This window comes from Taudactylus pleione, unplaced genomic scaffold (genome assembly GCF_031769625.1).
Source record: "Taudactylus pleione unplaced genomic scaffold, aTauple2 ptg001137l, whole genome shotgun sequence".
In the NCBI taxonomy this organism is placed as follows: domain Eukaryota; kingdom Metazoa; phylum Chordata; class Amphibia; order Anura; family Myobatrachidae; genus Taudactylus; species Taudactylus pleione.
In genome coordinates this window covers 521731-535838 of record NW_028285538.1, presented here as the reverse complement: position 1 = coordinate 535838, position 14108 = coordinate 521731, and the positions used below count along the sequence as shown (strand labels likewise).

The following is a 14108-nucleotide window of genomic DNA, read 5'->3' as shown; positions in this document are numbered from 1 at the left end:
AGTTGAAATAATTGCATGCAACTATGCCAACAGCTAGCAAAACCTGGAGAGGTTACTATGTAATGTAATAAAGCTGTGAGTGGTTGGGGCAAGGCTATTTATTCTTCTATCCTGGAGTAGCCTGTAGTTTTAAATTGCCTTCCATTCCAGTAGAATGCCTATGCCCATTACATGAACAATCATTATAAGAGGGTAATTTTAGGCATTATAGAGCCTCTGCACATAATCCATTCTTGACCAGTTAGATAATATGCTTAAAGGTGTCCATTAAGGTACATTCCAAAGGTGAAATTATAATAATTTATCTACAATATTTCTCACTTCAATGTTCAGGAAATGATGAAATAATTGCCACTCTCAAATAGTAAAAAAATGGCACATTATAGTCAGAGATGACATTATAGAGATGATGGTAATGGGGCTTGCCGGTGACCTCTGGTGGCCTCAACCTGAACTGTGCTAGAAATGAAAAGTGACTGGAATTGTTACTATTGGATTTATTTGTATGTAACAGTGGGTTTTCAGGAGTTCATTTTAACTACTCATAATTTTTTTAGGTTGCACAAGTCATGATTGGATTGTTTTATTTAATTGTTTATATTACCTTTTAAAACAAACCACTGTGAGTCCTAGACAACATGCCAGATGGATGAGCTTTGTTTGAACTATTTGGGTGATAAGTGGTTTGCAATCACATGTTAACCCAGCAATCAGTAACTGGAGTCTGTTAAGTAATCAGAAACAACGCCTCTACCTGAACAGCCAATCAGAAGGCTCAGAAAGACATTCCCAAATTACTTCACCTTCTCCTATAAGAACGTCCCACTGATTATGTCAGAGCAATAACTCTCACTAGTCCACACTTATAATCTGCAACAGTCGTAAAAGCTGTATACAAGAGAATATAGTGGATTGAGACAGCTCTGGAGACAAGTGATGGCTCCAATCTTAGCAGATAGCGGCAAATCCAATGTACCAGAAAGAGAGAATTATGTAAAGTAAGTGTATAATGGGAAACTGTCAGAAGATATACTATGCACTTTTTGTGTTTGTTTTTGTACAGTAGAATTTTATTAAATAAATAGCATATAGTGTCATTATGAAGTATCAGATTAGTAGGTAGCTATACTGTATATAACATGTCTGTCTGTTTATTTACAATTTTGGCAAGTATAGAAATGGATACTGTCGACAATATCCATGTAGTGATAGTTGCAAAAAAATTTTTAAACAAATACATATTTTCACCTGATTAGTGTTAGGGCTGGGTGCTGGGTTTTGTGTAGCCATTAAATAATTCAATAAACAATTAGCTGGGATAAATACTGTAAAAGTTTAATATTGTAGCCCTTAATACCTGTCTTCCACTTACCTGTGCTGTAGGTAACCTATAGCAAAAATGATCACCTACCTATGCTATAGATATTCCATAGTGCCAATAAAAATAAAAGAATCATTCCCTACCAGCTTATGTAATTGTGAAAGCACCCATTACACACCAGCGACCCTGCACCTCTAATGCAATTGCAATACGGCAAGCAGCACAAATGCTCCCAAGTGTAGTGTGTATGGAGCAATTGTTATGACCAATAAGTTCTATTCCAATACCAGCCTGCACACAAAAACCCATTTAATGTGAAACCAGTAAGTAGAGGACTTAATGCTGCATATTTCAAAAATTTAAAAAACAAAACAAAACATTTTTTAATTAACAATCTTTATGGCATTATGCAGGTAGATGGTTTAATTAGAAGTGTATGTATGTCAAAGGGAAATTGAAACAAAACAAGTATTTAATCTGGATTTGTATACGTACAATTTTATCAAGTTTGTTATGTATTAATTTTACAGCAATGGTTTTGTACATGTTAAAAACCCCCATCTGGACCTTTTGTCTGAGGACATTCTCTACCACTTTGACTTGGGCACTAGAACGCATGATCTCCCCTCTATGTTTGGGGATGTGAAGGTAAGTAGGGTCTTATAATAGTTGAGGAACAGTTTAAATGTGTGTTACGGTTTAACTTGGCCTCTCCAGCTGCTGCAAAACCTCAGCAGATAGGAGGCTGGGATTTGTCCACAATCATTGGAGACCCACAGGGAGCCTCATGTATGATAACCCCCATCTTATAAAAGTGACGTTTCTGAAGGCAGTTTCCCGCTTACTGATCTATTCCAGGATTTCTCTTCTGGCAGAATATAATATAAAGCAGAGTTATTCTCAGGAGCTGTCTACACTTTAATAAATTTGATATACAGCGGTGGAGAGAAGTGATTTGGTTACTCAGCATTTTATTCCTGCATAATAAACTTTTTGTTTAACCTGTAACCCTGCTGTTCACACTCTGCATAATCCCAGTGAGTGCAATGTACACAGCAACGTGTGGCCTGCGCCCCATATATCACGCTCTTCAGTGCAGTCTGAATATTCATAGTAAAAGAAAACTCAGCGGTGAGGGAGGGGGAGTCAGAGTTTCATCTGTCCTCTGCAATGGGTACAGTTTCTCCTTAGCTATGGTCCTCTCTCAGGGAACAAACTATAAAATGGGATTTTGAAGATGCCCCCATTTCTGTTTAGGGGCTTAACCCTCATCCTGTACATTTTAGTTTGTGGTCTTTGCAGGAAAGTAACTATACTATAGCTGTTTATGTTTTACATTTTAGGAATATGACATTTCAATATAAATTGTTTCAAAAGTTGTTTATAGGTCTTTTTTCTAACTCTATACAGAAGTGACTACAGCAGGAAGTGACAGAATGCACAAAAGCCTCTGTACATTTTTGCAATAATGCATTGTGGGTTAGAATAGGTGAAACAACATAATAATACATAATAAGTAGGGAGATGTCTTTATATTCGTTTAATGTTTACTTACGTCCTTATCCAGAGGGATGTGTGAGCTGTGACAATTTGTATCCTGTAATGAAGCACGGACTGATAAGATACAACTTTGGGCGTAATTCAGAGATAGACGCTGTTAGTATCGCTGCTAACGATCAAATTGCAGCAACCGTGTTTTCTGCTTTAACAGGGAATTTCAGGCAAAACCTATTTAGAGTATCTGGTATTATTATAGTACCAAACATATCGATACTGGTCCATAATGATTTTATCTCACCCTTTTATACAATATCAAAATGAAAGACATTGGGCCTGAATTATAGATGCTCTCAATGCCGATGTTTGCGCAGCTGAGCGATTGTCAGTCATCTGCGCTTACGTCTGAGTGGCACTGCGCCATGCATCGTTTCATTTTCGTTGTCGCTCGCAGGGATTTATTTACAAATGGAATGACAGGCAGGGACCGTTTTGGGTGACAATAGGGGTGGCGGCTGTAACTCAGGCATGTTGCGACCGTTTTCAGGGCATGTCTCAGCCTGCGACTGCCCCATATGAACGCGCCGAGAGTGGGGGTTGGAGCGGGTACAATTGACCCGGGCAGCGTGTGCTGGGATGCAGTGGGAGACTGCTCGCGGCTGCTGCTACAATCTCCTGTGTCTGAGGGGGGGAGCGATCATTTTCGCCGGGCTGAGGGGCTCACAGCGCCCCCTCCCCAGCGCGCAGCGGCGCAAATTTCTATTTTATTAGTTTTTTTTCAAGGGGGCGTGGCCAAGCCTCCCGCGATTAGGCCATGCCCCCTCTTTATCAGGGCCTGGCGGCGCTCTCTACACCCCTGCATACGAAGTAAAAATGGCTCCAGCGCCTCAGTTCCCACAGCCATTCTGCATGACCATAGAGTTACTCAGAAGGCTGATTATGAACTGATCTGAGGGCCTGATTCAGACCCGCTCGCGAGCGCTGAGCGCTCATAAGCGGGTCGATGTTGCTCAAGTGCGCATGCGCACGAGGGAGCCGACTCAGTCGTGCGCATGCGCGAGACCCGAATAACGATGGCCAAGCCGTCATTATGGGTCTCGCACCAAAGGGGGCGTGCTGTTGATGGTGATTGACAGCACACCCCCTTTGGTGGGCGTGCCGGGGGCGTGGCTGCCCAGACGGAGGCGTTCCCATGGGAACGCCTACTGTCTGGGGCCGGCCCCACTGACATCACTAGTGATGTCAGTGGGAGTACTTTTGACTCTGATAGAGCCAAAAGCACTCCAGGGCTTGCGGCAGCGAGACCCTACCGCAAGGGTCTCGTTGCAAGCTCGATGGTCGCAATGGTCTTGACCATCGTGACCATCATTTTGGCCTCTCGCTATAGCTGTGGGTGGTCACCTACAGCTATGCGAGCGGCCAGGAGGCCGCTCCAAAAAGGAGGAGGGACGGCCCTGATTCAGAGCGATCGTTCTGTCAGAGCGTCCGGCTCTGAATCAGGGCCTGAGTCCGATGCTGAGTCTTTATGTGCAGTCACCTGGATATACAAATCCCGGCAGCTGTGATATTTGCATTTTGTCGCACAGCCGCTGTGTACAATTCCGCAGCGGTGCTGTCATTAGCGTACCTATCTGATTCAGGCCCTTTGTAGATCACTTTAATCCAATGACTTAGCAGTGTTACATGATAAGCGCATTTTTACTGTTTCTGTTTCATGGGACTCTTTGCAGTTTGTCTGTGTTGGTGGAAGTCCAAACAGAATGAAGGATTTTGCCATATTTATACACAAGGAGCTGGAGCTGGACGGAGATGGCAGTGACATAACAGATATTTGTGCTGGCACCGACAGATACAGCATGTACAAAACCGGTCCTGTGCTGTCTATTAGCGTGAGTGTCATTTTAGGCAAAAATACAAGATGACAAACCAGCATCATTAGCAATCAGTCATTTCACAGTTTTACAGCGAATTGAGTTATAAAATTACTTTCTTTTGTCGGGATGTTGTCAAAATCCCACCTGATGGCAACTGCTAAAGCGTACACAGATGGTCGATTGTTGCGTACTGCGCAGGCGTATGCAGTGCGTGTGCAAATAATGCCTAACTGCAATCGGGACTGTGATCGCAATGAGTACACAGACCCATCGCAGAGTGATTAGCAGGAAGTGCCGTTTGTGGGTGGTGTCGGTGGGACGGTGGTCAGAGAAACGCAGGCGTGCCAGTGCATTTGAACGCCGTTACAGGGATGTGCATAAATTAGCCACTGCAATGGCATACGCAGCCTGAGCACTCACTGTGTGCAGGAAAGTTAGCAATTTAGTGGTGGGGTCAGATCTGCCTTAAATGTGTGAGTGGCCTCGATGTACTTCGATGTTACCAATGTTTTGGCTGGATTGCAAGGTATTACGGATGTGCGAGAGGGGAAGTGGGCGTCTGCATGTTGTCCGTGCGAGTGCTTTTAGTACTAATTATTAGCATACTTTCATAGCAGACCTGCGTGCGCGATTGCAGCCATGATCGCACAAGCAATTCTTGCTGAATCAGGCCCTAAATCCCAACAGCAAAATCCCCTCACCCATAATACTAACATGTACAGAATACAGACACATGAAAATCCCCTCACCCATAACACCAACATGTACAGAATACAGACACATGAAAATCCCCTCACCCATAATACCAACATGTACAGAATACAGACACAAGAAAATCCCCTCACCAATAATATCAACATGTACAGAATACAGACACATCAAAATCCCGACACGTTCAAAATCCCAAAAAGTTAAATTTCCAACAATCAAAATCCAGACAAAGACACATGGAAATCCCGACATGTTCAAAATCCCGACATATCAAAATTCCGGCATGGACAAAATCCCAACATTCAAAATCCTGACACATGAAAATCTCAACAAAGTATTTACACTACAAAACAGCTGTAATTGTGCAACAAAAGAAAATAAATTGTACAAAATGTCGTGATTTTGTCCATGTCGGTATAATGACCTGTCTGTATTTTGATTTTCGGGACTTTGTCCATTTCTATCTTATGTCCCTGTCGGTATATTGACTGTCAGGATTATGGTTGCAGGGATTTAAACTCGATCGGGATTTTTGTGCCGGTAAATTGACTGCCAGGATTTTGACCGTCGGGATATCATACCCAATCCCTTTTGTTAATATATGCTCAAAAAAATTGTTAGCAAAATTTATTTAGAAGCAGAGTAAACACTTTTTTTTAATCTAAGCCCTCTTTTCTCAGCGTTGGCACTGCTGCTGCCCCTCTGCTGGCTCGTACCCTCTGCACTTCTAGCTCTTTCCTAGCATTGTTGCCGACTCCTCCTAGAGCACAGATAAATCATACATGCCTACTCTCCCGGTAGTCGCGGGAGGCTCACGATTTTTCGGGTAACCCCCTGCACCCCCGGTAGAGTAGGCATTTCTCCCACATTCTGATACTTCCTAGTGAAGTGGACAGAATGGGGAGAATTTCCGTGGCGATTGTGGGTCCCCGTGTAGGGGGCAGGGCTTAATGACGTGATTCTTCAGGAATCACATCATTTAGTCCAGCCCCCTATTTAAATTTGCACCAATCAAGCCAATTGACAGCAAATGGGTGGGGCTTAATGACAGTCAGGCCCCCCCTCGTTGCAACCCACCTGTTTCTCCTTCCCGGACTTCTCACAGGGAGGAGAAAAAAAAAGTAGTTAAATACTATATGAGATAAATGCAGTCGCCAAACCCTCCATGAGTGCCTCACAGCACTAACACTGCCCAGCTCACATGCAGGACTAGCTAGCAGTATCGTGCTCCGACCTCAGCCCTGTTGTGGGATATCCTAGTGCCTAGTACTTACTGGGCCTGGCAGTGTGGTCTCTTCCTCCGCAATATATTCTCCAGTCTCTGCCTACTCTCCCATATCGGGAATCCTCTCAGTCTGCTGATGGTGCAGTCACATGACCGGTGGCACCAAATTAGAAATTGGCACGGCCTATTTAAGAAGCACTATTCAGTGCCAGGGTACAGTATGTTAGTCGACACTAACCATGTCAACATTCATAATGTTGACATAAGAATGACAACATGGTCATAATGTGGACAGAGAACATGTTGACATGTTCATCATAACGACATTCCGCCTGTCAACACTGATTAAATGTCGACATAAACAAACCCTAATGCTAATGTAAACATTTTCATCATGTTGACATCTCATGTTGACATTTTGTTCATGTCGACATTGTCCGTATAGCAAAATTTTTAACCATGAAGATATAGCTGTCGGCATTCTGTCGTATGTCGACATAGTAAATGTCGACATTATGACTGCATAGTGCCAGAATATTGCCAGTGATCTTGAATTTCCGTCTAGTTACTCAATGTACCAGACCCTGCTTGTGCCCATGTGCCTGTGATCCCGACCTCTGTCCGAATGCCATGTGTGACCCAGTGCTTGTCAGTCTGACCTCTGGCTATTATCTGTGTATGAATTGTGTTTGAGGTCTTGACCTTCACTATGCCTGACCATTCTCTAATAACAAGATTCTGTACAACTCATCCTCCCAGTTAGTCACGTTAGGGGCAGATAGAAGGCTGCGACCTGCACTCTCCCAACAGCAAGGCCAATGCGCCAGCTCCATGACTCAACACTGCCTGAGACAACCCTATACTGATGAAGTTTGCCACATAACACTGTTTGATGGTCGCATATATGTAATTTTACATGCCAAGTCACACTCATTCATATGTAACAAGGGGCGTGACACTCATGCTTGATCAAGTCTAAGATCTTTGCTCAGAAATAGTGACCATACGTCTAGTAGGTCAGCTTCAGGAACAAAGACCACCAGACCATGGCCTGCGGCACTCCCTGGGGTTTTTGTCAGTATTATGTTTGTGTTCCTGGCCCCTGTCCACTCGTATAATTGTGTAAGTGAGTACAGGACTGTGTGTAACAGGAAGCTCAGTCATGTGACTGTTACTTAGTAGGATGAGCAGACCCCTGATAACACAAAGCAGTGATGTGTAAGACTGGTGCAGAAAGATTGTTTTGTCAAACACGTCTCTAGATGTTAAGAACATGTTGGACATATGAACTTTGTTACATGCAAATTATTCCTTCCATAGCATGGGATGGGCATCCCTTCTATTTCCATAATGCTGCATGAGCTCATCAAGCTTCTACATCACGCCAAGTGCAGAGATGTCACAATTATACGCATCGGGACATCAGGGGGAATCGGTAAGCATCATTTAAAAATTGACCTAAATTAATCTTATTTTCATGACCTTGAAGAGTAAACATATTATTATTACTACTATTATTATCCATTACAAGGCACGTAAGTAAATGAGTACACAAGGAAACAGTTATTAACAGTACAAAACAATGCAGGACAAGGACATGACTGCTGGGTTTCTTCTATTGCCAGCACCAATAGAGTCAGGCATAAAGGTGATATATTAAATTCAACTGACAGCCATGCCATATAAACAGTTGTGGTGATTCACTAACTGCGATTGTGCAGCATAATGGTGCATACACACGGTCAGATATGTCAGATGAATGATTAAAAAATGATTGAACGATTATTTACAGTATTAAAATGAATGGAAATTGTCCAAAACTGACTGCAAACACATCAGATGTCAGATATCGTTATCTGACAAACGGGAACGCGCATCGTTCATTGTTGCCCACGTCATATTTCTTCCAGATATGAACGATTGAACGATTTTTAAAATCGTTATCGTTCAGATCTGAAGAAAAATCTGACCTAGGGCCTGATTCAGACCCACTCGCGAGCGGCTGTCCGCTCACAAGTGGGTCGATGTTATGGACTGAGCATGCGCACGACGGAGGGAGCTCCGTCGTGCGCATGCGCCAGACGCGACGAGCGAAGGAAAGTCCTTCGCTCGTTGTGTCCGATCAAAGGGGGCGTGCTGTCAATGTTGATTGACAGCACGCCCCCTTTGGTGGGCGTGCCTCCCTGACGGGGGCGTTCCTAAGGGAACGCCTCCTGTCAGAAGCCGGCCCACTGACATCACTAGTGATGTCAGTGGGAGTGATTTTGGCTCTGATAGAGCCAAAATCACTCCGGAGCTTGCGGTTGAAAACCTCAACCGCAGGCTCCGGCTCGCAAATTCGATGGTCGCGATGGTCTCGACCATCGCGACCATCACAATGCACGCTCGTATAGCCTGTGGGTGGTGACCCACAGCTATACGAGCGTCCAGGAGGACGCTCCATGAAAATGGAGCCCGGCCCTCATTCAGAGCGTGCGCTCTGCTCAGAGCGTACGGCTCTGAATGAGGGCCCTTGTGTATGCACCATAACTAATAAAATTTACCTTTCAGATGCGCCCTCTAGTGGCAGTGCTCTGTAACTGAGAGGGCACTACTCTTCTATATTCTGCAGGAAACCATATTGTCTAATTTGCACTTAATTGGTCAAAGCAAATTGGTTGCTGGGGGGTGGTAATAAATAACCCTGAACATCTATGGAAATCTTATGAGGTGATAAATGTGACTGCCAGATACCATCAATGCACTATTTGCAGTGCTGGATTAACAGGGCGGCAAGGGGAGGCTGCCCGGGGGCCCCCCAACATGACACTTAACTATATCACCAGCATAAGGGGCACTCTGACATAAGTGAACTGGGGTTTTTGTGTGGCATAATTTGAACTGGGGGTACTACGGTAAAATGTGTTTACCACATTTGTGGTGCTGGGAGTATTTCCACATTACACTTTTAATAACATTGCGGTATATCGCATTGACAATTTTATTGGTAGGGGCCCCCACAAGATAGTTGCGCTGGGGCCTCCACAAACCTTGATCCTGACTATTCATTTACACTAACCTAATTACAGGAGTTGAACCTGGGACTGTTGTGATCACAGACATTGCTGTGGACGCATTTTTCAGGCCGCAGTTTGAACAGGTCATATTAGATAAGGTGGTTATCAGAAACACAGAGCTTCACCAGAAATTGTCAGAGAATCTGTTACACTGCAGCAAAGAGATAAACCACTTTCTTACTATTATCGGCCACACTATGTGCACCTACGACTTCTATGAAGGTAGGTATTATTCTTAAGCCACATACAGAGCAGTAGTTGTCTATGCAATAGTAGAACAGTGGCATTCATCTACTAGGGGGCACTGGAATACACTGACATCAGATCTATATATGGGGGGATGCTGAGGGGGTGTAGGAACATGATCGTAACTGGATTTGTTAGTGTGGGCAGAACATTTGGCACGCCCGGACTAATAGCTGTCACCTTTCCAGCCAGAGTTTTGGAAATGCCCAATAATGACCCACTAATAATCTGGCATTGCTCGCCATATAAGGTAGTTGGCACTGGAACACTGGCACAATATCCCTATATGGCTATCAATATCATAGTGTGTAACTTGATATAATTTTAGCAGCATGAGAATAGTTCCCTCCCGGGTAATCCGGCCTTATTTCCCCCATAAACTTTATTTTACCAAACTTTACTGATATACTCTATATCCGCTAGTGGTTTGGGGCTGTTATTATCTTTTTAAAGTGTTTGTATTATGAGATAGCTAATAGTTCTTTTATTATTATTTAATGTAACATCTAAATTGGTAAACATCTATTGCTAGGCAGCAATGACTCAAATGCTATAACGTATTTCTGTGTAGCCTGAAAGTAATGAAATATGAACAAGAGCGGTAAAAGTAATTTATCTCTAAGGTCAGGGGAGATTGGATGGCGCACTATGTTCATTTTCTAAAGAAGAAAAATGTGAGTACCTCCAAAAGGCATATAATGCGGGAGTCCGGAACATAGAGATGGAGTCCTCAGTCTTCGCTGCCATGTGTCATCTATGTGGACTTAAAGGTACTTTAAATTACTTATATTTGAAACTAATTATATATTACCATAGCGATCGCTTAGGCCAGGTACTCACTAGACGGTATGTTATCCGATCTGGCTGGAACGGACAGATTGGACCAGATCGGACAACATATTGGGCACATCGTTTAGTGTGTACCCGCTATGTCGCTGACGATGCGCATGCAGATCCAGCAGGCGACATCTTTAGCATGGCCTCCGCTGTCGCTTCGTTGCTGCTGGCATTGGCAAGTGTGTACCTGCTACAGTATGTTGCTGACGATGCGCGCTCCTGCGCGTTGTCAGCGACATCGTCCATCACACCTGCATGCAGGTCCAATGGGCGACATTGTTAGTGACCATAGTGAGGATTCTGTCAGACAGATTCTTCTATCTAGCTATAATCGATTCTGTCTGTATATCTAGTCATCTAGCTTGATCTATTGTCATATAGGGATCAATGATTCCAATTATATTCCCTGCGCTTGGTACCATGCGGGCACATGAGCAGTGTGCCACAGGCAGAATGCAACCGGCCCTACATTATACAAAACTGTTTAGATTGGATATCTGTTTACTATTACCAGGTAAAGAATTCCACTCCTTTAGTAAATATACCCCCAGGCAGGGGTTAAAGTGGGCAGGAACGGGGTGGAACTGAGTTCCGTCACCTCTACTGGTAGGTGGAAGTAGTTCCCCCTCCGCCACGTCCCTGAATAGAAGTCCTACAGAGTACCACTGTCTGGCGGCGGCTGTATCCCCAACGTCAGTTTCCGGCTCCATGTTCCTCTTCCTCCTCCGCCCGCGGCCTATCCCTCCATGTCACTCACTTTGTGGCCTGGCGGCTTCTCTTGCAGCACAGCGTATGTGACGTCATGCCTTCACTACTGCTGCATAGTGCACTGAGGAGCCATGAAGAGGTGCAAGGACCAGGGCAGGCACGAAGGTGACTTACTGCTAGAGGGACATGAGAAGGGGATAAGCTGCTGGTGGGAGAGGAAACACAGGGGCAGGGAGCTGCTGCTAGAGGGACACGGGAGGGATAAGCTGCTGGTGGGAGAGGAGACGGGGTAGGGAGCTGCTGGTGGGGGACACAGGGACAAGGAGTGATGGTGAGGGACACAAGGGCAGGGAGCTTCTGAAAGGACACAAAGGGGTAAGCTGGAGAGACACAGGGGGTGGTGTTGGAGTGAAGACATGGGAGTGGGATGAGATGCAGGGGGGCTGATGCTTCTGAAACACAGGAAGATGGTGCTGAAGAGACGGTGGGATAGAGAACTTTGTTTTTTCTTTTTATGTGATCTAACATTGTAGTCTCAGCTGATGGCAGGAGTGTTAAAAAACCATCTAAAATGTATTTCACACTGTCATAGCCCTCAAAGTTTCTGGGGCCTAGGCGGCCCCCAGCCATTCACTTTACTGTTTCCTATACACAACTGTGTGTGTGTGTGTGTGTGTGTGTGTGTGTGTGTGTGTGTGTGTGTGTGTGTGTGTGTGTGTGTAAGGAGTGGACCAGTCTTCACATTGTTCTGGCCTCTCAGAGTAGCTTCGCCTAATGTGTGTGTGGGAGGGGGGGGGGGGGTTGGGAGTAGGCGGCGGGGGAGGTGAGTTCCACCACCTCTCTAGGACCACTTTAAGCCTTGCCCCCAGGTATCATCCAGGTCACTTTATCACTGGACACATGGTAGAGGCAGGAACTCGTATGGATGACTTATCTCACGTGTCACAGTACTGCTTTGGTGACCTGCAGGAAACAGAGTTGTTGCCTGCTTGAAAGAGATAATCTGGTTCTAGTAAGGCCCAGATCATTTGTGAGACAGACCTTGGCATCAGAGCATGGCCTAACACGTTCCATTTTCTTAGCCTTTCACAGGTCATAATGAAAAGGTAAAATACAAATAAAATTTTAATAAAAATAAAAAGAAGAAAAACATAGCTGCTTTAATTTTACTTTTGAGTATGATCTGCACAGTAGATTATTGTACAACAGGAAGCTGCTGAGTAGTGTATGCACTCAGACCATTGACGGTATTTGAACATTGAATTTCTTCTAGCTGCAGTAGTCTGTGTGACTCTACTTGACCGGCTACAAGGAGATCAGATCACACATAGTCACAGTGTGCTAGCAGAGTACCAGAAGCGGCCACAGAAGCTGATTGCAAAGTTTATCAAGAAAGAACTTCACTTGTGCATGTAGTTCTATCTCAGCTCGGTGCTAGACAACGCAGCTATCTCATATATAGTACATATGTAAATACTGTAAAATGTGTGTAATACTTCCACAGTAAGAGGTTACTTTGAAATGCAACCACTTTTCTCCTAAATGACAAGTTTCCTTGTATGAAAATTTTCTAGAATTTGTCGACCTTGAAGACATTAGCGTACATCTCGATGGTGAGCGCACACTTCCGATGGTAAGTGGTCTGTGCTTGCGCATGCACAGAACAGGTCCTGCGATACTGCTCTAAGTTCCCCCAAACCTCTGCCTAAATGACAGCCAGAAGCGTTTGGGGGGTGGGGACGGGTTGCGTTCCCGGAAACGGGGGCACGTCCCTTCCATTTTCCGGGAGGGACGAAGCTCGGGTCTGCAATGGTGGATACAGATTTCCTGGCTTAGCAGCTGCCAGGACCCGGCTGTGGGAAGCTTCTGCTGCCACCGCCTGGTCAAACGGGCAACCATCGCACCCTATGGTCACAATAATTGTGCTGGTGATCCCAGGCTGCAACCTTGGTCGCAGCGCTGGGATCGCAGATGCAGAAAGGATTTGTCTGTTTCCTACAGACATCTCCTGCTGCATTAGCATTTTAGATGGACGGGATTGCACAGCTGCTTGTGTGCTGCTCTGCAATGCTGTCCATCTCTGACTCCGGACCCTCAGCTGTCACCATATGTAGCCATCTTCGTGCATGCACATAAGAGTTTACTTATAGGATGAGTCCACACAAGACTCAAAATCTAGCCTTCATTGCAATAAAGGTAAATTAAAACACAAAATTCTATTTACTTACATCTCTATGATACTGCAATCCTGTGGGACCCCAAATGCCTATCATATGGTCTGGCACAGGAGGTCCCCTCTCCTGCCACTTGCTCAGATCACACAGGCTACAGTATAGGTGATGGCACTCGTCTGTGTACTTCATGTATCCGCAAACCCACTAATAGTTTGTAAAAAAAAATTCCCTCAATGCTGGATATAGGATCAGATATTAACATGATCTAGATTAGGGATTTTCAACTCCAGTTCTCAAGTACCCCCAGCAGGTCATGTTTTCAGGATTTAATTCTGTGGAAACAGGTGGGATAATTACCCAGCAAAGTAGATTAACCCACGTGTGCTTGATTAAAGAAATTCATAAAACATCTGTTGGGAGTACTTGAGGACTGGAATTGTGAACCACTGACCTAGATAG

General features: G+C 44.6%; 1 protein-coding gene across 1 annotated transcript; it reads left to right on the top strand.

The window, feature by feature from the left end:
- Positions 1–917: 917 nt before the first annotated feature.
- UPP2 (uridine phosphorylase 2) lies at positions 918–12896 on the top strand. Its single transcript, XM_088461996.1, has 7 exons — positions 918–998; positions 1852–1969; positions 4549–4707; positions 7949–8063; positions 9697–9906; positions 10554–10700; positions 12749–12896. Exons 1-7 carry the CDS (start codon positions 937–939, stop codon positions 12889–12891), a joined length of 954 nt encoding a protein of 317 aa, XP_088318122.1. The 5' UTR covers positions 918–936; the 3' UTR covers positions 12892–12896.
- Positions 12897–14108: the final 1212 nt, after the last annotated feature.